This window comes from Cricetulus griseus, chromosome 4 (assembly GCF_003668045.3).
Source record: "Cricetulus griseus strain 17A/GY chromosome 4, alternate assembly CriGri-PICRH-1.0, whole genome shotgun sequence".
Classification (NCBI taxonomy): domain Eukaryota; kingdom Metazoa; phylum Chordata; class Mammalia; order Rodentia; family Cricetidae; genus Cricetulus; species Cricetulus griseus.
In genome coordinates this window covers 145129312-145155069 of record NC_048597.1, presented here as the reverse complement: position 1 = coordinate 145155069, position 25758 = coordinate 145129312, and the positions used below count along the sequence as shown (strand labels likewise).

At 42.2% G+C, this 25758-nt stretch overlaps 1 protein-coding gene across 2 annotated transcripts in view; it reads right to left on the bottom strand.

Moving 5' to 3' along the window:
- Ets1 (ETS proto-oncogene 1, transcription factor) overlaps positions 1 to 25758 on the bottom strand; it is a 64963-nt gene that overhangs the window by 22829 nt on the left and 16376 nt on the right. For both annotated transcript variants that reach the window (XM_027411772.2, XM_027411771.2), the window contains exons 2-5: positions 9697 to 9816; positions 8046 to 8246; positions 5304 to 5381; positions 3977 to 4225 (exon numbers count right to left, since the gene is read on the bottom strand). In XM_027411772.2, coding sequence (XP_027267573.1) covers positions 3977 to 4225; positions 5304 to 5381; positions 8046 to 8246; positions 9697 to 9816 — 648 coding nt within the window. The remainder of the gene's footprint in view (positions 1 to 3976; positions 4226 to 5303; positions 5382 to 8045; positions 8247 to 9696; positions 9817 to 25758) is intronic.

Here is a 25758-nt window from a genome sequence, read left to right as displayed (position 1 = left end):
CCCAAACAGACAGAACACTGTCAGATTGAATCTTTTTTTCTCAATTCCAGCCAATAAGATGATTTCAAAAGGCCCAATTTGGCAAAGTATCTTGATGGTAAGAAAAAAAGACTCCATTAAACTAAGAGCAGATTGGCATCTCTTGACCTTAGAACTAAAGTATTACTTCTTAAGCATTTTTTCCCAAACACTAAGTGATTCCTTTATGCCCTCTCAAATAGAGAAAGAAGTGATGGGGTATCTTTAAGGAGAGGAAGACAGAACCCAACAGAGCTCACTATCATTCTTCTAGGCAGAAAGCCATTTGTTAATCCTCTCAAGCACTCTTCAGTACTTGGAGTTCATACTACATGGGCAGCAAAAGCAGAAGGGAAGGTAGATGAGCTAGAGCCCACAGCAGGGTCAGAAACCCTCCACTCTGTGAGTTGCTTAAGGGATTCTTAACTGACCACAAGATCATGCAAGTTCATTCATTTCCCAAACCAGGTTATAAACAGCTGCTGTGGTTGTGCAATCATTCCTGGAGAAATTTCCATTGGCAAAAAAGGCCATTAAAAGAGGGGTTAATAAGAAAAATTTAAGAGGAAAATAAATACACTGAAGATCTAAAAAGATTCCCAGGAATATTTTTTTATGTTCCATGTTCAGCCACTTTTCAGGCAACTGGAGGCAGATCTCAGGAGATGAGATGGCCACTTCTAGCCAGCGCAAGATGGAAAGATATGACAAATGTGTCTGAGAAATACCCCCAAATCAATTCTCAGTTGTACAAAGCTGGCTAAGTCCTGAAGTAAATGTTCCTTATACAACCACAGACTAGTGTGTTTCTGGCATACCTCTTTCATCATAATAGTGAGGACTGGTAAAGAAAACAAAATTCAAACATAAGCAGCTATCCAAATCAAAGTTAAATACAAGGGAAAGACATTTAAAAACCTGTAAGCCCAGATCAAACAAGTACTTCTGGTACAACCCACTGCTGTGGACATTCTACCCTCTGCTCCCTCCTATAAGCTTAAGACAGAGAACTCACATCTCACTACCATCTGCTCATCTGTTAAAGGAAGACAACCTCCAGAAGGCAAATCAGACCCCGAGGAGTGATCAGCCCTGCCTGCCCAGCCAGTACCACGTTAGTCCCTTTCCATTACTGTTTTTTTAAGTCACATTAAATGTTTCAGGAAAGCAGCTCATAAACAGAATGTCATAGCCTTTTTAGGAGGGCAGAAGTCTCTCTCATATCTCATAGAAAGGTGCTCTCTCATACTAGCTACAAAAGTTAACTGTGAGTTGATTACTCTGGCACAAATATAACAAAAGCCTAAGAAAGAAAACTTATATTTTCATGAAGGATGCCCTACCCATTGAGTCAACAATATTTAGGTATTCTCTACCCCTGAGTCTCTTCCAATTACTCTTATCAGCCATTTTTGTATTTGGGAGCCAGAAGCTGAGAGAGCTTCATTTAGCAAAAGTGCTAAAGTAGGCGTCACTACTCTCTTGCAGCCTCACCAGATGCCACTCAGTTCAGACTGTGGTTTAGCAGAGTGCCTCTTTCATTTTAGTTCTATTTCACAACCCTAAAGCTGGAAGCCTTCATTAACAGGTATTTTCTACAAAGCATTGGTTGAATCCAACAGGATTGGATACTCAGTTCTGCATCTGTGTTCAACCAGGGAGGCAAGCATGCCCTAACACAAGCACTGACCATCTTTTCTGAGAAATGCCTCCACAAGGACCTTCCAAAGCTAATTGATTCCACTGAACAGATTCTGAACAGTAGATGGGTAGCCTCACAGCCACCCACAGAAAGGACTCACACAAAGACCAGCCTTACAGAGCAAATAAGTGGGACAGAGAAGCACTTTGTATACTATCACACAGAATCTGAATACTACGATTATTAATAGTCGGCTAACAGTAATGTCTTTAGTTTAGACCAATCACAAGGCCCTTTGGCCAGCCATGTTACAGCCCATCTACCATGCAGCAAGCAAGCCTACACAAGCTGGTCTTCCCCTTAAGTCTATGGCTTGAGTTTGAAGGAGATGAGTGACAGTAGAGCCACAAAAAAAAAAAAAAAAAAAAAAAAAAAAAAAAAAAACACCTGATGTCCTTTACTAAGTATAAGCTTGGGTTTATAATCACCAGTTGGGGTTTGAAAGGATAGTGAAGACCTAAGAACCAAGAAAAGAGAAGGGGGAGAGGGGCGTTTACACAAAAGCAAAACCAGCCACAATTGTAAAACAAACTGATCACAGATATACCCAGATTTACAACATAGATGAACCCCAAACCCCACAACTCAGTCTCCTTAAATATACACAGAGACCAGCCCATAAGGAAGAAAATGGTTCTGAGGCTTCAAGTTGCTTGAGCAGAAGTGCACAGATGCATACAGTAGTGAGTACGTATTTAAATAGACACATACCCAAAAATAAAAGACAGACAGAAAGGGGAAGACAGACGTGGGCCCACCCATTCCCTTTGGTTTGAAACACAAACAACCTAGGAGTCTAAGAAGGAGCATTCAGGTTCTGGTTTCACAGGGACTTTCCCTGTGCAAGGCCAGTTAGCTCTCCCAAGGCTTGCTGGGAGGAAGTGTGAACCTGAATACTTATAGAGTATGACAGTAGGCATGGTTTACAATGGCCACAGGGTAACTCCTTTTGGCTCTCGGCCTTTTGGAGAGCTCTGAACAGGTAGCACGGGGAATCATTCAGTGGGTGGGAATCACTACCCTCCTCCTCCTGTTTATAATACTTTCCCATTTACCCACAAGGAAAGGCATCTTTAGCTTTTCAGAAACTAGTGGGTTCTTTCTAGATGAAGAAGCCCCTCCTTCTAACAGGCTACACTTTTCTCAACAGCAAAACAATCTGAACATACAGCTCCTAGTAGTCAAATGTGTATGGCCTCATCTTGAACATCAGGTATATTTTACCTTTGGAGCATCAGGTCAACCAGATCTATTTTGAAACACTGACTTCACTGCCAGTGAATGCTTTATCATTATTATAATAGCCTTGTCAACAAGAGTTCCTTCTTTTGGAAGCCTCTGGCCACCTCTTTTCCCTGGTTCCCTAGCTAAATACACACTTTCACCACACTGTTGATGACCAGTTCCAAATAAACCATTGGTTAACCATCTTGTATCTTCCCAAACCAAAGAAGTCACAAGTGGCTTAGTTCAAAGGATGAACAGCGAGGGTCATCCCAGGTACCAAGTCAGGTTCTAGAGTGTGATCCAGGTGTACCCTAAGAGGAACACCAAGGTACATGTCAAATTTCAAAAGATTATGATCTCAAACAAAATGCTCTTAATGAAACTGTAGCCTACTTTTCAACATCCAAGCAGAAGTATTATGTAGGCAAACCATTTTATCCTGATAACATGTTTGATTATTATTCTGTCATAATTCATTCCAAGATGGACCCCAAGCTCTTTGCCATCTGCAGTGGGATATTTGTACAGTGTGTGAAGATGTGTTGCTGTGATTGATGTAATAAAAAGCTGAATGGCAATAGATAGGCAGGAGAGATGGGGGGGGACTTCCAGGAAAAAGAGAGGAACTCAGGATAGTCTAGGTACTTGAGAGAAATGCTAATGAGACACAGAGGAGTCGGACATACAGAATAAAAGAAAGGTAAAAAGCCAATGGGCAAAATGTACATTAATGTAAATGGGTTGATTTAAGTTATAAGAGCTAGCGGGATAAGCCTAAGCTAAGGCCAAAGTTTCAAAATTAATAATAAGTCTCCAAGTCGTTATTTGGGACTAGTGGTGGAAAAGAAAGTCTGACTATTGTATAAAGCTAAAATCCCATGGTAAAAGGGTCTTATTGTCTGCACATTCAAAAAAGGAAAGGCTGAGTCTGATGGATACCTGACTGATAAGTGAGTAAAAGACCTGGAAAACGCATAAAGTGAGATTATTCTTGTATACACAAAGGAATCCGAAGTAAATTTGACCTACCACGACTGGCTCTCCCCATGCACATGTTGTCTGGAGTTAACACTTCTTGCTTGATGGCAAAGTAGTCTGTCTGCAAGGTGTCTGTCTGAAGAGGGTCCCGGAGAATGACGGAAGGGTAGTCGTTCTCATACTTGAGGGACAGGAGTTCCTCTGAGCTGATGGGATGCAGCGTCTGATAGGACTCTGTGATGAAGCTGGGCTCTGAGAACTCTGAGGGAGGAACACACTGAGCATGCTCGATACCATAGCCTAGAAAAGGAGAATGTTCACAATTGGAGAGATTGACACCTAAAGGAAGCAATTCTTACCACCTATCACGGCCACAGCTCATGTGACATGAGCTGACTCTCTTAAAGAATAAAAGGAGTGTAAGTCAGAAGGATTTGGTTTCAATCTTGGCCCATGACTTACTCTCTGCAGCCACTGATACGATACCTTCCTTTTTGGTCTTACTTTACTTGTCTGTAAAATAAGGCTGATTAAGTCTTCCTCTGTGATGAAGAGTAAATGAGACTGTGTGTGCACAATGTCTACAACATTTGTGACACTCTTGATATCTAGTGAATACAGGTGTTGTCACTGTAATAAATAAAAAAGATAAAAGTGGCATCACCTGTTTAGCACTACTTTTAAAGGCAGAGCCGTCAGAGAAGCTCAATAGTTACTTTTCTTTCTCTGGCCACCTCTATGGTATCCTAAGGTATCTTACACTAAAAAAAAGAGAAGGCTTTATTTTCTATTCTATGAGTGGCATGGGCCACTCTTCCAGAAGGATTCCACATTAAACACTGTCATTTTCAGTAACAGACAAGGAAAGCATGTGGGATAAAATCAAATCCCTAACCCAACCGTCTCCAGTCCACTATCACACATGGGGTTAAATAAGATCAAAATCTGGCCAGAGTGTATTCCTTTCCAGTTGCAGGAACTTTATAGACTGATAAACACACATCCAAGCAGAATGCTTGTACTTTGTGAAAAATCACAAAATAAATAACAAGAAGCAGAATATAATTTAAAAAATGTTACCTTCTTTTTTTAATTTTTTTTTTATTTTTCGAGATAGGGTTTCACTGTGTAGCTTTGGAGTCTGTCTTGGAACTAGCTCTTGTAGAGTAGGCTGTTCTTGAACTCACAGAGTTCTGCCTGCCCCTGCCTCCCAAGTGCTAAGATTAAAGGCATGCACCACCACTGCCCAGCTTAAGAAAATAATACTTTCTATAGAGTTATTATTAAAGCATCTGAGACTGACTAAGACAGGGAGCCTTTTCAAGTTCCCTACTATAAAGAGCCAAGAGGCAGAAGGAGAGTAGAAGACAGCACTTACTAATGAAGTAATCCGAGGTATAACGGGATTCTGGATAGGTAGGGTTGACTCCATTAACCTGATATGGTTTCACATCCTCTGCAAAAAAACACATCAGGGAACGAAATAAAGAAAATATGCAAGTAATACTTGGCCTACAAGGATCTTGAACACACAAGGATCCCAATGGCATATTAAAGGAGTTGGTGTCTTAGTTGTCTGACTGCAGCCTTGTCTCAGGATGAGATCACAAAAGTATGGCTGAGTTTATCATTTCAGTGGCTGTGGAATGAGATTTACTGTTTTGGAATATACCCAGTGGAAAATGACTAAGGGTTGGGAAAATGGGCCCCCTCATATGTGATGTCTTGGTGCTCCCCTTCAGAGAACTGAATCTTCAGGTTTGTCTGAGGATGCCTCAAGAACCTTGATCAGTGCTTAACACTCCAACTAGTAAATAAAAAAAACATTTCAGAAACACATTCAGTCCTCAGGTAAGTAGATTTTTGTATCCTCCACTTTTTTCAGATGTCTGGATTTTTTTTTCTGTGTTTTTCTCATTGTTCTTGGAATTCAAATTCAGGCCCAGACAAGAAGCAGGACACTGGTAAGGTGACTCCACTTGGTGAACCATGAAGACTTATGTAAAGTAAGAGAAATAACATACCTAAACTGCTTACATGCCAACTTCCTGGGGACCCATAAAGGATGGAGAGAAAGCACAGTGGAGAACAGAACTGTCATGGTGGGCTCAGGGTCCCCAGGTTCCTCTAGAAACGCAGTAACTGTTGACACTTTACAGAGGTGGGCTGTATTTCACTACAAAAATCAACTGTAAAGGGAGACAACTGATATGGGTTTTTCTTCAGGTATCTGCTAGCCTGCTGAGAGCAAAGGCTGCTGGGAAAACAAGTTTATGCCTGCACTCAAAAAAGAAAAAAAAAAACACAAAAACAAAAAGTTCCCAGTTGAGATAAAATGATTAAACTCTACTTGCACAGCTTATCAGATTGAAACATCCCCTGCACCTTTGGCCTCCAACTCCACCCCAAGCAGCTATGTTCTCTGACTGCCATGCGGCTCAGGTTTGATCACAGAATAGATGGTGTCCTGAACACAAACATTCTGATCAGCTCTTCAGATACATGAATTCACAGAGAGACAGTTTTACTGCCTCAAGCTATGGAAGGAACATGGGCTAGGATGACAGGACTTGCCTTCTCAAACATACTCAATGACACCCTATCTCACATCACCTCCCTAAAAGTACTCCACAGCATAAATGTAGTCCACATTCTAATCCTATCTTAGAGATGGAAGTTGCCCACAAGCCCACAAATATCACAGCAAGAACACAGGACAGGAGGTAAAATTTAAAAAGATTTAGAAGTAAGTAAAGTTTAAAGTGCTGATGGCTAGTTGGGGATAATTCCAAGAGAAAACAGATTTTACAGAACTTTGGAATCAAGGATATGAATATACCATGACCAGCAGTGGGCTGAGATTATCCCACTATGGGAATTCATTCAACTTCCACGAAGCCTTGTATTAACAGACTATGTTTGGTTTCATGGTCTGGTGCAACCTGCTGTTGTGTACCAAAACGAGCAGTAAAACCAGCTCTGCAAGGAGCCTACCACATCTTTTCCTCTTATGAACGGTCACTCATGTCAGTGCCCAGGGGTCAGGCCCAGTGCATCACTAAAGCTTACTAAGGCTATTGACCACTCCTCAGTAGCTTTAGCCATACAAAGAAGTACCAAGTCCATGACTGAGTGTGTTCTTCCATTGATTATTTTCAACAAGAGGTGGCAGAGGAGGAAAGCACATTGCACTTCTGTCCCTAGAGGAATGGGACCTGGGTAGCTCCTCAGCCCTGGGAGTAGGGCATACTCTTAAACAAAGGAAGTATTATATGGGATGAGCTGTGCTCCCTGCCCCCAGTGGCTGTGCCTAGAGCTTGGGCCTGATGACCACAGGGAAAGGGTGGGCCTGGTTACAGAGGGCATCAGGCTTCTAGGCTTACAGTCAGCTCTAGGGCACTGCTGACTGCTCGTAACTATAATTTATTTTAAGAAGAAATTCAGAAAAATAAGTGCAGAAACACCCAAGTTTGCCGCCTGCTGCTGTTTCTATACTCAGCCAGAGCTACAGGACATGAGTCACTTGGTCCAAAAAGGTTAGAAGAGGCCGGTAGAGGAGGCTGTGTCATTACAAGGTTGCAACACCATGTCCTGATATAACCCCAGCTTTGGCTCCAAATGTAAAAGGTATTCTACACTACCATAATCCCAAGCAAGTGAGTGGCAGAGGAACTTGTCTTACAAATAAGACTAGAGAAGCTACACACTCCTTCTACCAGAGTATACACTGTAGATTAAGGGAGAATATATTAAAATTACTGGGGGGAAAAACATCTTTTTTTCTTTAAATTCAGGTTTTAGCTGTGGGAACTATTTGTTCAAACAATGTATGGATCCAAGAAAATAACTTGAATCATATTTTTGAATACAAGGTGCTAAAAAAGTACAATCTTGCTAAAAATTAAAATATGAGCTCCTAATGCACAGAAGAAAAATAAACCTGCATGTATTAAGCTCTTGTTTTATGCCACGCTCTGTACCAAACACATCCCAACAGACCATCTATGCCATGCTGAACACCCACAAACAATGGCATGGGCATCACACTATTTGGCAAGCTCTTCTCCTACTCTTAGAGAAACTCCACACAACCCCCTCCTCCCTGTTTTCCCACATTTACCTTTCTGCAGGATCTCTAGATGCTCCCACAGGATGTCCCCAACAAAGTCTGGAGCCAGCTCAAGGAAGCATTCTTTACCCAGGGCACACAATGCCGCTCCGTTCATACAGAACTTCTGAAAGTCTACACCTTTCAGGCTGAACTCATTCACAGCCCACATCACCCAATCCCGAACATGGGTTTCTGTCCACTGCCGGGGATCTGCAAACAGAGACCAGATGAGGATGTAGTAGGTCAGGTTAGGGAGAAGAAAGTGAGGATACTAGTTACCCTTAGACCCAGGGAGCAGCATCCTGTGTTGATAAGCTTTCCAGCTCCTCTCACATACTTTTCCCCACACTCATCATCCATCTTCCCTATTTTGCCATGTAGGAGGAGCTGTAGTCAGCCAGCAATAATTCCCTGCTTTCATTCAGACCAAGATTTCCATTGATCTCCTCTCTCATTCCTATTTCCATTAAAAAGTGTAAAAGCCCCAGATAAAGGAATGCACCTTCTTTAATAGCAATAGTAATAGTATAAAGTGTTTTCCACAAATTGCACATGCCTCTGGTTGTTCTCAACTCTTCAATACACTTGAGGTTTTTATATTGGGATTATTTTTATCTTACATACTTAGGTTTTACAATAATCACCACAATTAGTAATGCTAAGTCATTCAAGTGTCTTTATTAGTGACTACATGAGACCAATGCCCTGCAAAGTCTGCACCTGTCACAGGCACTACTATAAATAACAGTGATGGCATATAATCTGCATACATGACCTAAGGTTTAAAAGAGCTTTACCCGTCAATGACACCAAAGGGGCTCAGATGACAGCAGGTTTCAGTGGTCATATAACTGATACTTGAATCCAAAAGGTAATTTCATGAGATGCTAGAACACCCAAGACTCAGAAGTTATTTTTCTCTGACTTCTGGTCCTCAAAAAATGTTTGGGATTGTTCTCCACCCAGATGTGGGGTAAAATTATAAACAGAAGAACAAATGTACAAATACAATCCAAAAATTTAACCAAAGCTCCAGTCTGGCTATGCTAGAAATCTCTTACCCAGAAGTGAAAGAGGCATGATTTATAGACAACCTTCCTTCAACTTTCTTAACAACAACACAACACTTTTCTGCTCTTGACTGTCCAAGAAATGTTCCTAGGTAGAGCTGAAAATTCTCAGCTCACTTCTTTCTGACAACTCCAGACCCTTTCCATTATCAGTAAACTGAAAGTATAAGCATACTTTTCCCAAGTACATGGAAGAGAACAGATATAAATATAAAGAACACAGCACCCGGGGTTCATCCATGGTATCCAAACTTGTCTTCAAGTTGGAATTGTTTGAAGACTTTATAAAATAAAGATATCAGCAGCTGTTAAGATTTAATTGGTCTAGTCTGGGCCCTACCTGTAAGTTTCAAAGGTCAAGAGAGTCAGATGTACAGACAGGTTTGGGAAACACTGTGCTAAGACCAAGATGGCAATGACAAGTTGGAAAAGGGTGGCTTTTCAGTCCCTGTGTCTCACGGATGTCTGCAATAGCCCAGCACTTCTGATTCCAGTGCTGCTAATCTAAGCCAGCCCAGGTACAAGAGAGTAAATGAGCCTTCCCTAAGGATCTAGCCTGAGTGACCCCTTTTCCTACTGTAAAAATATACCTTTTGGGATTCCCAGTCGCTGCTGTTCTTTTGTGAAACCACTGAAAGTAGCTTTCAATGCTTGGGACATCATTTCTTTGCTGCTTGGAGTTAACAGTGGAACATCTGCACATTCCATATCTGTAAGGAAAAACAAAAACAGCATTTGAAACACAGAAACCACATAGGTAATTAACCACTCACAAAGGATGAGAGGGTGTGAATGAACTGGAGAATGTAAGCTGAGAATGAATCGTGTTAATGTCCTCATCACAGCAGGTAAAATTGAAGGGGTTTTCCACAATATGCTAGGCCCCTTTGAAAAAAAAAAATGTCTTGCTTACAATGCTCTGTACCCTGGTGAACAAAATATGCTTATTTTTTTCTTCTGATTTCTACTATTTCTACAGCCCCCATTTATCTTTCTTTCTTATTCATTGAAACCATTTGTGCTACTACATATTTTCAGTTACCTATAAAAAGAAGAAACAATATTATTCACGCAACCAAGAATTGTTTCGTGCTTGAAATATGCAAAGGATGGGACTAGCACAGAATGAAAAACCAGCAGGGAACATAGAAACAGCACCGACCAAGACAGACTCTTGAAGTAGATTCAGTTAATAAAAATCTATAGACACAAATGTTTAAATACAATCTCAATGTGGACTCCAAAGGAGAAGATGCATGAACGGGAACTGCTGCAACTCTAGAGGATAAGGAAAAACCTTCCAGAGGCAGAGATACTTGGTGTGAGAGCTGGGGAACTCTCAGAAATGAAGGAAGAAAAGTATACTCTAGCCTAGCTACCCTCAGAGTGTGGTGCCCCAAGCAGACATATCAGTCTCTCTTGGAAATGATCAGATGCAAATTTTCAGTTTCACTGAAGGTCTATTGGATCAGAGCCTACTTGTCTGCTTTTCAACACAAAATCCACTGGTTAACACTAAGCAACACAATCTTGGGCACAGGGTAAAGAAAGGCCATGGGATACGTATCAAAAAGATGAAAGTAGAGGTTCTGCACCTCCTTGGTTAGGAAATTATTTTAGGCTACTAAATAATGGGATTGTTTCCCTCATTTCCTCCTCAATGCTTTTGTCACTGGTATATAGAAAGGCCACTGATTGTTTTTGTATGTTAATTTTGTATCCCAAGAGCTAATTGGCTAGGAATGTTCTGTTTATGTACAGTAACATATCACCTACAAACAGGGACACTTTGACTTCTTTTCCTATTTGCATCCATCTTATTTCCTTTTTTTTTTTTTTATGCCCTAATAAGAATTTGAGCACTTTACTAAATAGAAGTAGAGACAGAGGACAGTCCTGTCACCATACACCTTGGTTGAGCAATGTATAGAAATCAAGCTAAAAGTGAGTTAGAAGTTTTCTCCTCTCCAGTTAATCTTCATAGTCCTAAAAAGTGCTATGGAGATTACTGGAGAAAAGGCAGCAATGGTCTTACACAGCTGTGAATCCTACAAACTACAAGATCACGATGTGCTCACTTGTGCAACAGTGGCACTATTGTTACGGGGTAACCAACTGTTCTCTGGTTTTTGAGGCCCAATCCACAGGACAGAATCCATGCCTGTTACAGTAAGCCCTATCAAAAACTCATGGACGTCTGAGGCTGTAGTGGGTAAATGAATACTGTTCTTTAGCTAAATTGGCACAGCATCAAACTGCCTTCTAAATATTTATGTTTACACTCATCAACAAATGCTACTCCCATCTTTAATCAGAGATGCCTCTTCTGCAGTAAATGGGAGTGAATGGAGGGATTCATAGCTATACAAGGTGCTGGGAATAAGTGACAGATGAACGCTCAGTCCAAACAAGACATTTATACCATCCCCTCTAAGGTACAGGGAATATAGTAAGAGAGAGGACAGAAATAATGTAAGAGCTAGCTGACACAGAGAAGTGTTTTAAAAAGTATCTTCTGAGGAAGGCACAGCCATTGTAATCTCAAACACACAGCAGCTGTGGATGGCTGCACTGGATCATCACAAGAATAAGTTCCTCAACAGCCCAGCATGAATGAGAGAGAGACTTAGGGAGCCCTCCCCTTCACTGTGAACTATTTGCTAACTGATAGATTCAGGCAAATAGGGTGTCACTGTTTTAGTTGTGTACCCAGTGGTGACCCCACCAGGTTCCAACAGATAGTTCCAAACCAAAGGTCACACAGATGGCCCTGGTTAAACTAATTGAGTCACAAAAGAAAAGTAAAAGTCATATCTATAGGAAAGAGACTGTGGGGAGGATTTACGGGAATGGTAAGGAAATAAGAGGGGAGCAATCAGCACACACCACACACACACACACACACACACACACACACACACACACACACACACACAATTTTCAAAGAACAAACTTAATTTTTAAAATTACTGAAAGGGAGAGAAATGAAACTTTTAGCATAATAAAAAAAAAAGATGAACAACAAGTGAATCTGAGTGATCAGGAGGGCAGCTGTTCGACATCACGTTGAAGCAGCAGTGGAGACAATGTTAAGAATAGGGCACCTTATCCTAAGGAAAATAGAAAGCTGCTGAAATTTAACCAGAGGAATGGCCTCCCTGCATTCTTAGTTTGCAAAGAGTGATTTAGGTGCACATGAGTGGATGTAAGGAGATTTAAGAAAGTGGTAATATTTGTTCTGCTGGGAGATGATAGTGGCTTTGACTAGGAAAGTAGCAATACTGATAAGATAGGCAGGCAAGCCTGAAGTGTACACAGAAAGTCCCAATTTATGATTTATGGAGGGAAAGGACAGTGAGGTATCAAATCTTGCAGACCTTCCAGTATCATCATTTGCCAAACCCACACAGTTTTACCACCCACACTTGTAGGCCCTGTTCCTAATATGAGTACATGCACAGAGCTAACATCAAGCATCTTCTAAACTCATCTTGAGTCAATTTCTCCCCGAATCTAAACCCTCTTAGCTTTTCTGTGACTTTTTGCAGTGACTAACTTCACTGCCCTGAGTTTTTAAAGCCTCAACTCTCAGTGTCCCCACATGCATCGTGTAAGATGACTGAGGTCTAGATGAGGAAACTATGGAGGTTCCTCAGCTAGCTTGTTCTACAAGTTCCTTGGCTAGCTGGAAGGAGGGAGAGAGGAAGGAAGGAAGGAAGGAAGGAAGGAAGGAAGGAAGGAAGGAAGGAAGGAAGGAAGGAAGGAAGGAGAAGGGAGGGAGGGAGGGAGGGAGGGAGGGAAAGGAAGGAAGGAAGGAAGGAAGGAAGGAAGGAAGGAAGGAAGGAAGGAAGACAGCCCCTGAATATATATAAGAGACATGATGAAAATTAGTGACCTCCAAAAAGAGAAGCCAATAGTTCGCCTCTGAATGTCAAAAAGAATAGAGGTGATAATGCATGACTGAGGACAGTTTCCAGCCACGCTGTCAGAAAGCAATCCAGTGTCTGAGTCCTAAGAAGAAAATGGTTTGCTGTAGCTACTCTCCCAGGCCCTGCCAGTAACAAGAAATCTCAAGTCCCAGGGAGTCTTTGAATTGCCTTGGAACAGTCCAAAAAAGTTCTAATGAAAGAATCAGCATGCCTTCAGGAAGGCTGACAAAGTGATGGAAAATCCCAGATTTTGGAATTTAAAAAAAAGGGGGGGGGCAGGGAAGGGACAGTTGTTGATTACATAACATCCAGCCATTCAAACAATGAAATAATCATCAAATGAGTCACTAAGAAATACATCAATGTTCCCCATTCGTCCTTAATTCACCAATCTAAGAACTACTAAGTGATCTGGAGTGTCTCCCCTTCAGAGCACAGGTCAACTTTACTTCAGAGAATAAGGCTGTTTAGTTAAGCAGAGAGCATGTTCTCTGAGTAGGGAAAACTCCAGCATCTCTAGATGCTAGCACAAAGCTAAACACACAAGTCAATCAACAAATACTTTGTAAATTCACTATGTCTCAATTGACTCAACTTTGTTCCCTTCACTCCCATCCAACATAAATTCAGGAACTTGAACTGTGTGGGTTTTGTTCTTTGTCTCTGTTCCCTCCATTACATTAAAAACTTAATGAAAAGGACTTTACTGACAGTGGAAACTGGCTGACACCATGTGTTGAAATTGTAGGCCAAGGCTAATAGTGCATCTGTGGGGCTACCATAAACGGGACATATAATGTATCTGGCAGAGTGGCCCCACATTGTCTTCTAAACATGAAAGCTGGGGCAATGTAATGTTCTCATGAATAGGCAGCCAAGAGCAAGGACAACAGCAGAGAGCCTGAGAAAGAGGATTCCCTGAGGCTATATCCTCTAGCTATAGCATTCTGCTAGTCTGCTCTGACCAGGAGTGCTAAGTGGATGCTTCTCCCATGCAGGTTTCGGCCTCCTGTTGGGATAGCAAGCATTTCCATATTCTCACTTGTTTTCTCTAATGGAAGTTTCTAGAATTACTTTGGCTTGTCCACCTCAATGTCACCTCTAAAAGTCTAGCTCACATGAAGCCATCTGGCACTGTCCCTCTTGTAGTGAGATCTAAGCTCTGGATCTCCTGGGTAGATCTCCCAAGCCAGCTAGAGAAAACTGTCCCCACATCTGAGACGCTTGCCTTGGGATGTGAGCTCCAGTAGAGAGCACTGTCATTGTTTTGGGAAGCAAAGAATGTCAAAAGGAAAGTCAGAACTTTTCTGTATTTGTAAAGTTCAAGATTTAGACATAAAAAACAAAGAAGTTCTTTCTTTACATAAGTGAACAGCTGCTAGGTTGCCTTTTCAGTAGTATGGACATTGCATTTAAAAAAATGATCAAAAGCGGGGCATGGTGGTACATGCCTTTAATGCCAGCACTTGGGAGGCAGAGGCAGGTGGATCTCTGTGAGTGCACGGCCAGCCTGGTCTATAAGTGAGTTTGGGGACAGTCAAGGCTGTTACACAGAGAAACCCTATTTCAAAGGGGAAAAAGATCAATAATCATGCTCAAAAGTGGATATATTGAGCTTGTTACATAAAAAAAAACAGTGCAAATGTTCCCTCAATATTATCCGCGATTGTGTAAGCTATAGTCTCATATGGATGACGATGGTGATGATGACGATGATGAATCATTAGGCAGGTGAAAAACCTGACATGGTGTAGGAAAACAGACATTACTACTGTTCCTAAATTTACCTTGTTACTGTAATACTTTGTATGATTACAGATACTCTCTAATCTTAGGAGCAGCATCTAGACATTAATCATTATGTCTATGAATATTCACTAATTGCATTTCTTAGAAAAATTCTGGCTGGGCGTTGGTGGTGCACACCTTTAATCCCAGCACTCGGGAGACAGAGGCAGGCAGATCTCTGTGAGGTCAAGGCCAGCCTGGTCTCCGGAAAAGGATAGGCTCCAAAGCTACACAGAGAAACCCTTTCTCAAAAAACCAGAAAAAAGAAAAAAGAAAAATTCTGAGATTACCTTGTGGTAATAATTATAGTATCTCAAATTCAAATAACACAGTTTCTCAAAATGCAGAGAACCTGACTTGAAGACAAAGTATACCAATCCCTGGAGACTCTCAACACAGTGCATGGAAACTAGAGTCATTTATTAGACTTCGTGTCTATTGATTGTTCTTCAGGTCCCTACCACTGCAATTAACATTTAGAGGACTTACCTTATATTTCTGAGAAGATAGTGGTACAGAAGCCAGTGAGTAAAAACCCATGCCAAGATGCACAATGTGAAGACAGAAGCAATCAGGACAGCTCTCCTGAAATCCACAGTCATATTGAGCCTGTGTTTCAATGTGGCCCACCCCTGACAACCACATACCATTTCAAGTGAAATGTAAAACAAGGGTTTTATTCTGTTTGTGTATTAGTCAAAGTTAAGGGCTGTTCAGTTACCAAGAACCCTTCAAAGGTGTCTCCTGTGTCTTTTTCTACCATTCTTTGGAGTTCTCTAAGACAGAATTGCTCACACCAACACTGTTACGAAGAATTAACTTGTGGCAGATTTTACTGAGCAAGATGTTCAAGGATTAAGGGCCTTACAAATGTGGAAAACAAGGCTCCAGAAGGGCTTATCATACAGTCACAGAAAAAGACAGACTAACTAGAGTCAGAAGACAGCCTTCCACTCTTGAAAAGACAGTCTTCCTGCTCAATTCTACTACCAAGGGGAACAGGTTGTATAAATATAATCAAGAGAAGTAAAATTTTCAAAGTGGAAAGAGACAAAATTTATTTTTGTTTGAAAATTAGATAAATTTGAGATAGTTAAGCAATTAAAACTATCCCAATACTCTGCATTTCATACAGATAAATACCAAAGATATTATGGAAACCCATTTGCATCATCTACGGTCTTTCTTCTCCTTTCCTGGGACCAAGGGAAGGCTTCCTTCCTTCCACATGAAGCACACAGACTTAACAACAACCTGGCTCCTCCCCACCTGTCTTCATCCTGCGATCACCCTAATGGGTTGCTGTACATACAACATAAAACTAAAATTAGTTACACAAAGATTTGCTGAAATTTTCTCAGAGTAAACAGAAACCAAGAAGAAGTCTTCTGGCTTACATGGAGAGGGATGAAACAAACAAACAAACAAACAAATAAAGAATGCCCAAATGCAAAGATGGAGTTCTAAAGACAAGGAAAAAGAGAGAACAAGAGACATGCTTACAGCTGACTGGCCTTCTTGATCAAAATCTGTGGATTCTGCTGTCACTTTCTCCATTAGGCAACTCATACTAGGTAAGTCACTAACTCAATTCATCTCTAAAAAGAGTTCTGTTAAGAGGCAGCCCCTGTATCACTAGGTTTCACAATTTTGATCTAATAATTTTCAGATGTAATAGTGTACTGAACCCTTATTCCATCTCTCTGTCTCCCCCCCCCCCCCGACACACACACATACACACAAACATACAATATAGATAATCCAAGCAACAAGTCATGTCTCCTACTAATATTCTATTGTCTTGAAGATTTGAGATAAATAAGTATTATAGTATGAAAGCTTAAGAGGCAGATATACCTGAAGCCAAAGAAAACAGGGCTTGAAATTATCTTGCCTGGTACTTCCATCAGGCCCACATTTCATTTACTGGTCTACTGGAACCACAGAACTTCTGTTAAGGCAATAACACCATGATGGAGAAATAAGCATGGGGGGTGGGGGGTGGCAGAGAGAAATTACTTCAGATCAGGGTAGAAAGCCAATCTGAGACTTCTATGTCCTACATGGGAAAGACTGAAGTTATCATTCTTCTTCCTAATGGCTCATGGCCTTGTGAACTTCAACTGTAACTAAGATCACACAAAGAAATGTTAATGTTCTGACAAACACCAAAAGGGCAGTTTCAAAGAGTCACAGTCAAGTTGCTTAGAACAAACCCCAATGTAGGAAAATAACACAAGGAGAGAAATGACTGTGTCCTGAAGACCTGAAAACTCTACCTGCTGAAGTTGCTATTGACTTCTAAAAGGACATATGCAATAAAGGGACCAACCATCCCAAAAGAATGGGAATCTCAAAAACAATGATTACTGGCCAGTTTCTTTCACGGACAATAGAATAGAAGCAGAATTGAAGGGAGAAATGCCTTCTATTTTGCTCTTGGGACCACTAAGAGGCACTAGAAACCAGGCAGACATGACTTCAATCCCAGGAGCAGGTTAATGCAAAGACAGGCGGTAAGAGTTCTGCAGTCTGTGGCTCAGGTTTCATTAATGAAGTGATGTGATATGACAAACAACAAATGGGCATCTAGCTGGGGGTCCACATCAGGCCCACCCATCCCAACCACACAGTGCATCATTGTTCCAAACAATGGAACAGCATGAGAAATGGAATAGATTCCCATCAGGTAGAAAAACAAACAACTGAGCATGTGTCCTTCTCTACCAAAACCTCTAGCAGGCATTAGCCAGTAAAAACTAATCCAAAGAAGGTAGAAAGAAGCTGTACAGAAAATCCCCAATTCACCCTCCAGTGACCTCGCTGTCCAAAAGTGTAAGCCAGTCTCAAATTACAGCATGTCTCTGTGTCAATGCACACAGCCACCAGGGAACACACACTGGGTACAACGTGCCAACTCAAAGGTAGATGCCTCTTCTCAGAGGGAAGCTGCCCTACCACAAAAGAGAGGGTCTTCTAAAGGACAGAGATTTCTCCAAGCTGCTCTGAGTCTGAGAAAGCAGTGTGCAGGGTCCACTAGGCACAGTGAACATCTGTAGGAAGTGACCTCAGACTTCCCCCTCCTTCCCCTCACCCATCCCCTGCCCTATCCCCCAAAAGGAGTTTTAACACATTATTACCACTGAAGTCCTGAGGATTTGGTGAGTCACCAGGCTCACACATGGTTCCAATGAGCCCTTGACCATTACATGGTAGGAAAGCAGGAAAAACAAATGAAAGCAGTTGTAATTCGGCAGCACCAGAGTTCAGACCTGCCAGACAAAAGGGATTGCAGGCATGTTCCCAAATGCGTTCAGGCACCTGACATGCAAAAGCTATTTTTAATCACTGGATTTATTTCTTTCCAAGCCCCTCCACCATCCTCCACCTCAGCATATGTATAGGAAGGCACAGCAGGACCCAAATCAATTCCAGGTGTTCAGAGAAACGCAGAAAGACTCTTCCGTTCCAGGATAGAAGCCAGAAAGTAGAACCGGCCCCTGAGCCCTGCAGATCAGTGCTCTTACTCTATTCCCTAGGGCAGCTCAAGTCTCCCACCCAAAACACCCAAGGAGGAAATGTGAATGAAGATGCCCTGCTAGAAGGCCTTTGAAACACACATCTTCTCCAGCAGCCTCAGCAAGTGAAGGTTCAAGAAATGATCTCAAACAGAGACCTGATTCTTCATTCTTCTCCCATTTTCATAGGTGTGTACATCTGGGAGGTTTCGGATTCCTGAAATTTGCTGTCCTTTTAAGCACTGTAAATAAAATGCCATGCCCTAGTTGTTTGTTGTCACAAGTTGCTCCAGTTCAATTAAGACACCACACTCTATTGAGCATCTATTATGTCCCACTAGGCACTGGCATTTTCACTTGTCTGTCCCATAATCTTCATTGCAGAGCACACCCCACAAGGAAAGCAAGCTCAGGATTGTTCCCACCTGAATCTATCTCTCTCCACCCTGCTGAAAGAACAGAGCAATGTCTTATTTATTCTGCATCTTGTAACCTGACCTGCAAGGGGGAATCCCTTTTGGTAGCCATCATCTAAAATATGTTTGCCATGACAACACTTCACAGCTACACAAATCCTGTGGCTCTTTAGTTTTTAAAAGCTTCCCATGAGTGCCACTTTAGAATCAATAGGACACAAAGAAAATATATAGTTCTGAACTCAAAACTCTTTCTTATATATTAAAACTTTTTGGAACCCCCCAAAAAGTCATTTACTATACTACACTAGTCATTTATGGGCCGTTAACTCAATAATTCTCCTACAGTTTAAAGGAATGTTTGGTGGGCAAAGGGTGGAGCTCAATGGATGAAGGCATATACCTAATCCTGGATTCTAGTCCTATCACCCTATGGCAGAGTTCTGCAACAGGACCACCTGGACAGAATGTAGAAATCCTTAGATGATCACTTTCAGTTATTAACAAGGTGTTCACATATTTCAATGCATTTCCATCATAGATGACTATTTTCAGCTCTCACCATACAAATATGCCTGTGTACTTCCATAAAGTCCCAGGACAGTGTGATCCCTTTGTTCTCATGAACACAGCACCAGGACCTAGTCTCCATGGAAGTCATAGTGTGCCACATAGTGTGGCACACTAATGACTCTTTCTCTATCTTATGCCTTCTGCCTTTGCAGTGCAGGGACTAGAACAAGCTAGGCAAGTGCTCTACCACCAAGCTCCAGTCCCACCCCTTACACTTCTGATATTACTAGTCTAACCTTTAACTAAAGTACACATAGCTAGGCATTGGTGGTGCATACCTTTAATCCCAGTCCTCAGGAGGCAAAGGCAAGTGGATCTCTGTGAGTTCGAAACCAGCCTGGTCCGCAGAGCGAGTTCCAGGATAGGCTCCAAAGCTATACAGAGATACCCTGTCTCAAAAAAACAAAACAAAACAAAAAACTAAAGTACATATGACAGGGTCATAAGGCTCTTAGTAATTGCATGACATATAATAACCCTGTACAAGATGATGGAAACTATCTGACTTTCTACAACTTGTTATTTTTCATGGCAAGGGATACTACTTCCGGTTTGTTGCTTATGGTTTACTGATGAGTCTTTATGGCCTCACATCATTTACCATCCCAAGAGGGTTATTAGGATAATCAACTTATATTAATTTCACTGGCCTCCTACCTATAATTACCATCAATGCTTTTAAAGCAGAATTCTACATTTTAGAAAGTGTTTCTTAAATGTTTTAGTACTATTTCCTCCACTCCTCAGGTGAGGAAAAAGGAGGCTCACAAAAGCTACTTCAGTTATTTCACCACCATGGCCAACAGGAAAGTGATGTAAGCAGAAACTCGAGTCCAGATCTTTAGACACAAAAGGTAGGTATTTCCTCTCTGTCTATTGTAAAATTATAAGCAGAGGAGGCAGAAAGACATGCTGGCCTTAATGACATAGTGTGTTTCTTTTCATTTGTATAGAGTTCTTTCTGGAGAAGGGTAGACCTCAGTCTCAGAGATGGCAGGCGACAGCTGCAACACAGAGTTCCAGCTGCTATTGTGTCACTGCACCACTCACTGCACAACCCTCCCAAGACTGACCTGCTTCCCCTCCAAGCTCAGATCCTGCATGGTACCTCACTGGGGGCAGGGATAAAACAAGTATGAAGAAAAGGGGACCCAGGGACCCCCAACCCCAGGAAAGTAAATCCAGTAGAGGTAAAGGATGAAGCATTTTTCTCCATGGGCAAAGGAAAAATCTGGGCAAACAAATGGAGCAGAGCCCGTTTATTTAGGCTGGAAGAGGTAAAGTTTTTCTGCACTTTTGAACTGTTTTCTCAAGGCCTGCCTCTCCCTCCCACGCAGGAAACAAACACAGAGCCAGGCCTCTTCCACTGAGTGCTCAGTGACTCAAAGCTAGCTGGGAAAGATGTTCTGAGAGAGATGAGCTGGGGAGGCGGGGGGGGGGGGGGGGGGGGCTGCCTGGGAGGAGACAGCAGGAGAGGAGGCAGAGGAGACAGCAAGGAGGACCAGGCCAGCAGAGAGGCAGAAGGGCAAGTGGGAAGGGAAGGGGCTTCAGAGATGCAGCCACTTACTCCAATTAATGATGCTCAGAAAGGAACATTTTCCATGAAGCTTCAAAGGAAATTCTCTCCCCATTTTCTTATTTATTTAGAGATTATATAAAAAACATTTAGTCCCCCTCCTCCTACAAAGGACAATTTTCCAGTTGGGGGAAAAAGCCTTGTTTGAGATGAAAGCCAGTCTTCAAAATCCCTCAGAGGAAGCCAAAACCCGGCATGTCTTGGTGCTACAGAAAGAAAAACAAAGTAGACATTCTTTCTGTGTTCTGAGGCTTTTTTATGCAGATGTGTTTTTCTTTTAATAAATAAATCTGGACAGAGAAGGAAAATGCATATTCACACACATTCACACAGTACAACTGTCTGTTTTCAAAACGGGGGGAAAAAAGATGACAAAAAAAAAATAAAAACTAAGTTTGTTAGTTCATTTTCCCAGTAGAGACAGAGATGCTCAACATGGCGCCATGATCACTAGCACAGCAGACTGTCCACATATTTGGTAACTAAGGGTCTGTCTCAGACTGACAAAGGGGTGCCGATCAGAGGAAAGGCAGAACCTGGGCAAAAATCAGCACTGTGGTTCTAAAGTCTTCAGGCTTAAGACACTCAGTTGTGCCCTACTCTGTGAGCTGTTCAATTTCATTAACAAGCCATGATGGTTATGAAAAGAGTGATGATACCCATTTTGTGAAAAGATGCCTGCTTAGGAGTTGTGTCCTTCAGACCTAGTTCTGTTCACTAAAGCCTTGTAGTCTAAAACCTTCTTCACTGAGCAGTTTTTCAACTTTTAATCCTTTCCCATTGCTAACCCCTCTGTCCTGTTTTTAAAACTCCCTGTTTACTGCAATCATTCATGGTGGCTTCTTGAACCACCTAAAAGCAATCTTGCATGCCTGTACCTGTGTCCCTAAAGTTTACCTCCACAGGTTTACAGTAAACTGAGAGCAATGAGATAATTGTCTAAAAGCACTGGAGACTACCCTGAAAAAGCCAGACTCCACTGCCAGCTCCATAAGAACTCATACGGAGGCAACCCCACACCTAGGGCCTGACATTTACTGACTACATTAAATTTCTCTGACAAAGGGGTGTTTTGATCCATAATTCCCCATATAAAATTCTTTGTAGCATGAATTTGCACACACACACACACACACACACACAATTAGCTATCTATCCCAGCCTTTGCACCATCTGCAACTTGCTAAGAATGCTTTCTAAAACCCTGATGAAAAAAAAAAACTGAAAAGGCAATGGCCAAGTACTGAGCGCTATAATGTAACACCACAGACCATGCATTACTCTGACACAGGCACATTAATCAAACCCCTGTGGGGACAGTTGTTCAACCCCTTACAAATCCTCCTGATTCCACTATCAACACATCCACATATCTTTGTCTTGACCACAAATATATCAAGGAAAGACTCAGACAAAAAGCACTGCTGGCGTCAAAATAGGAGGCTTAGAATTCAGCTGATCTACACCATAGGGTGAGTCTCCCCTAGCATCAGACAAGTGCAAATGAAAATAGCCACACTGAAATTCAGACTTCTGTACACTAAGAGAAAGGGGAGGGCAGCAGGAGCAATGGGTAGGCTTCAGCATCAGAAACAATGGGCAGTCAGAGAACAATGGTTGCAGACAAAGTCTTGGTCTATTTATATCTGCCCCTGTGAGTCCCAGACAGGAGGAACTGGAAGTCTGCCCTGTATGCATAGCTCCAACTGGACCAGAGCTGGGAGGAAGATGAGGTCACCATGAAGGCTGCCTGCTGAGGAATGAGCTATTCTTCTGCTCATACAGTTCCTTCTCAATCTAAGAAGTCTCCAGCCACGCGTAGAACTTGCCTGCCCTCTCTAGCTCCCTCTGAGATGGACCTGAAAGGCAATTAAGGCCTCTGTCTACACTGTTCAAGCAAGGTGGGGATGCCAAGGACAAATCAACCAGACAATAGAGGTCAAAACTATGGCTCCTGAGGTGACAGGCTTATCAAGTCTGTTCATTACACATGGCTAGGGACACTACAAAAGAGCTCTTTGACAGGAAAAGTTCTCTAGCTCACTTCTTCGGAGCTGAATAAAGGAACCAGCAGACAGGACTGAAAGTGTCTCTCAAGGCTAGAAACACTTGTCCAGCATGTGTTCTATCTGGGTTCAGCCCAGCATCACTGCCAAGGGAGAAAAAAGAAACGAGGCCTTAAGAGACCAAGGGCTGAAGGGCACAGACACAAGTAAGGCAGAGAGCTTCCCTTCCCTTTTATTATTTTGTCTGCTTTTTGGAATTTTAGCTTTTGTTCTAACATGATTTCATATTGTGATAATCAATTTTAATCCCTCCTTATTAGGTCTCCTATATTCTTAGTCTTCTATCAGCTTACTAAAATGGCTGCCAGTGGTCAGGTTAGCCTGCAGGAGACAACAACCTGAAAACGAATACAGGCTCAGAACAGAAAACATATGTAGGGAAAGAGACCCCCCATCCCCCACTCCCACTAGAGTCCCTGTGAGCTGTCACCCTGTTGCCTATATACATCTTGCATGTCATCTTTATCTTTGAGGTCTAAAAGGTAACCAAGAGTCAGCAACTGTACCCACTGGATTCAGCCCTATGAATCCCAAGCATGAAGCTAGATTTTTTCCTAAAGGCAAGAAATTTGGGAAACAATACAAAGATCTCCTATGAGGCAATGCAGCTTTCCACTCCTGCCTCTAAGTTTCCAGTGGTGACTTCCTTCCTTGCTCCTGGAAAACCAGCATTTATGAAATACAGTGATTCTCCTCCTTTTCATTTACACACCTTAGAATATGGAAGAGAGACTCCCCTGGGTTGAGAAGGAACTGGTGGTGAGCACTTACATGTCTTAACTATAGAGCTTAGGCAGAGCACACAAGGAATGTCATTGCTGGAGCCAACAGACCCAGTGGGTAGGTAAAGACTCCACTGTGTTCCTTCCTCAGCCTTTTCATTCACAAGCGCATAGGGTAATAATATGCTGCCAGTTCAGAGCACCCTGGGCCACACTAATAAACCTGAGCTACCAAGATAACTGAGATACCATGGACAAGGCCACAGCTAGCAAGCAATGTAGTCACTTGGTACATATGGTAAAGACAAAACCCAGATGAAGACTACCTCCAAGTGCACCAGACAATGCATGTTGAAATGGGTGCATGGTACATGTGATCTGATCCCGTATTTCATTCAAACCCTGCTTCCTTCATTTCTCTCCACCCCTTTTCCCTACAGGCAAAACACACCCCCTTCTTTCCAAAGGCCCTGCTGACTCATCCCTGTGTAATTCAAAAGAGCCACATGGGAGCCACATGGTAGAAGTGGGGAGAAGGCTGAGAAACAGGCATTCATAGCATTCATACCCGAAGCAAGGCTGACATCAGAGAAGATTCGAGAATTCCCACCCATTGTTTGGTAAGTACAGGAGACAGCCCTCCGCTGGGCCTATCAGCCTTCAAAATTTCCTGCACACCAGCAAAATGCACCAGCAACCAGTGGCCTTGCCCCAAACTGGAACATCTGGAGTTTACAGCCTCAGGCTTTGTATGTTCAACAATTCACAGAATAAAGGCCCTACCCAGGCCTGTAAATCCCAATGTATGTCTCTAATGAGCCAGGCCTGTGGGACTTCAGGCATTTAAGTAATAATTTTAGAGTCAGTCGCTACTAGTCTTCTGAGTTGCTAAGGAGTTAAAGACCCAGAGATAAGTTCTGAGGAGAGGGTAGTTACTCTCCCTATACCATCAGGTTCCCAGCTAACCCTGTCATCTGGCCTTCTCCACAGTTGGTGCAGATCTACCTAATTATAATTTGGGCCACTGTACCTCTTCAGCTTCAGCATTGTGCTTAGGTTTTTACCCTCCCTTGTCTTGTTCCTCTATATGCCCTCGCTCTGGCTATGGAAAGCCTCATCTGCAGCCAAGAAGCAGAAAAGAATTTATAGAATTTGCTATAAAACCTTAACAACTCCTTGGAGGGAGGTTCCCCTGCCTGGCAACCAGACATAATTAGAAGATGAATGAAAGAGAAGCTGCCAGTGGAGGAGGAGTGGCAGAGCTGTCACTGGCCAAGGGTCCCACACTATTCCTGGAAGAATCAGAAGGACCCTTAGATGCCATCTACTTCCAATTTTTTCTTTTCCTTATGGGGAAAGGAAGCTCAGGAGGTGACCCGCACTTGACTTAGTCACATGGTTACTAATTCAAGACCTTTTGACTCCTTGCTCGGTATTTTTCCTATATACACCAAGCACTGTTTACTCTCTAGCATAGACTGGGAGAAGGGGGTCTCCTCCACGCCTTTCCTACCATCAAGTCCCGGAGCATCATTTTGAATTAACATTACTCCTTCCTGAGTTCTTCAGAATCCCGTGGGGACAACTATCCAACATGCCAACACATATGCAAATGGTACAACATACTGTGGAGCCCTGTGCTAACTGCCACCACTACAGCTTACAGGGGTTGAGTGACAACCACCAAGCTGTAGACATTCCCATCAAGAGAGGGGTTCCTATTGTATATCAGTGATCATTAAACAAGCAGTCTTTGGTGGCATGACACTAGAATGTCCCCCAGCTCTGAAAACAGAGGATGTTATTCTTATCAAACCAGAGGTAGTAAAAATATCAGTTAATGTCTGATCTACAGATATGCATCTAAAAACCACTGAAAGGAAAACCAAGAGTCACTGTGCCATTTGAAGACTCCCCAACATTACTATTTCAGTTCTTTTGTGGTGCCCAAACAGAGTGACCAAAACACAGATACAACACTATCCAGGATACAAAGTCAGAGTGCAGGCTTAAGAAGTAAACCTCCATCTAATGAATGAAGCTTTCTGCCTCAGACTACCTTGA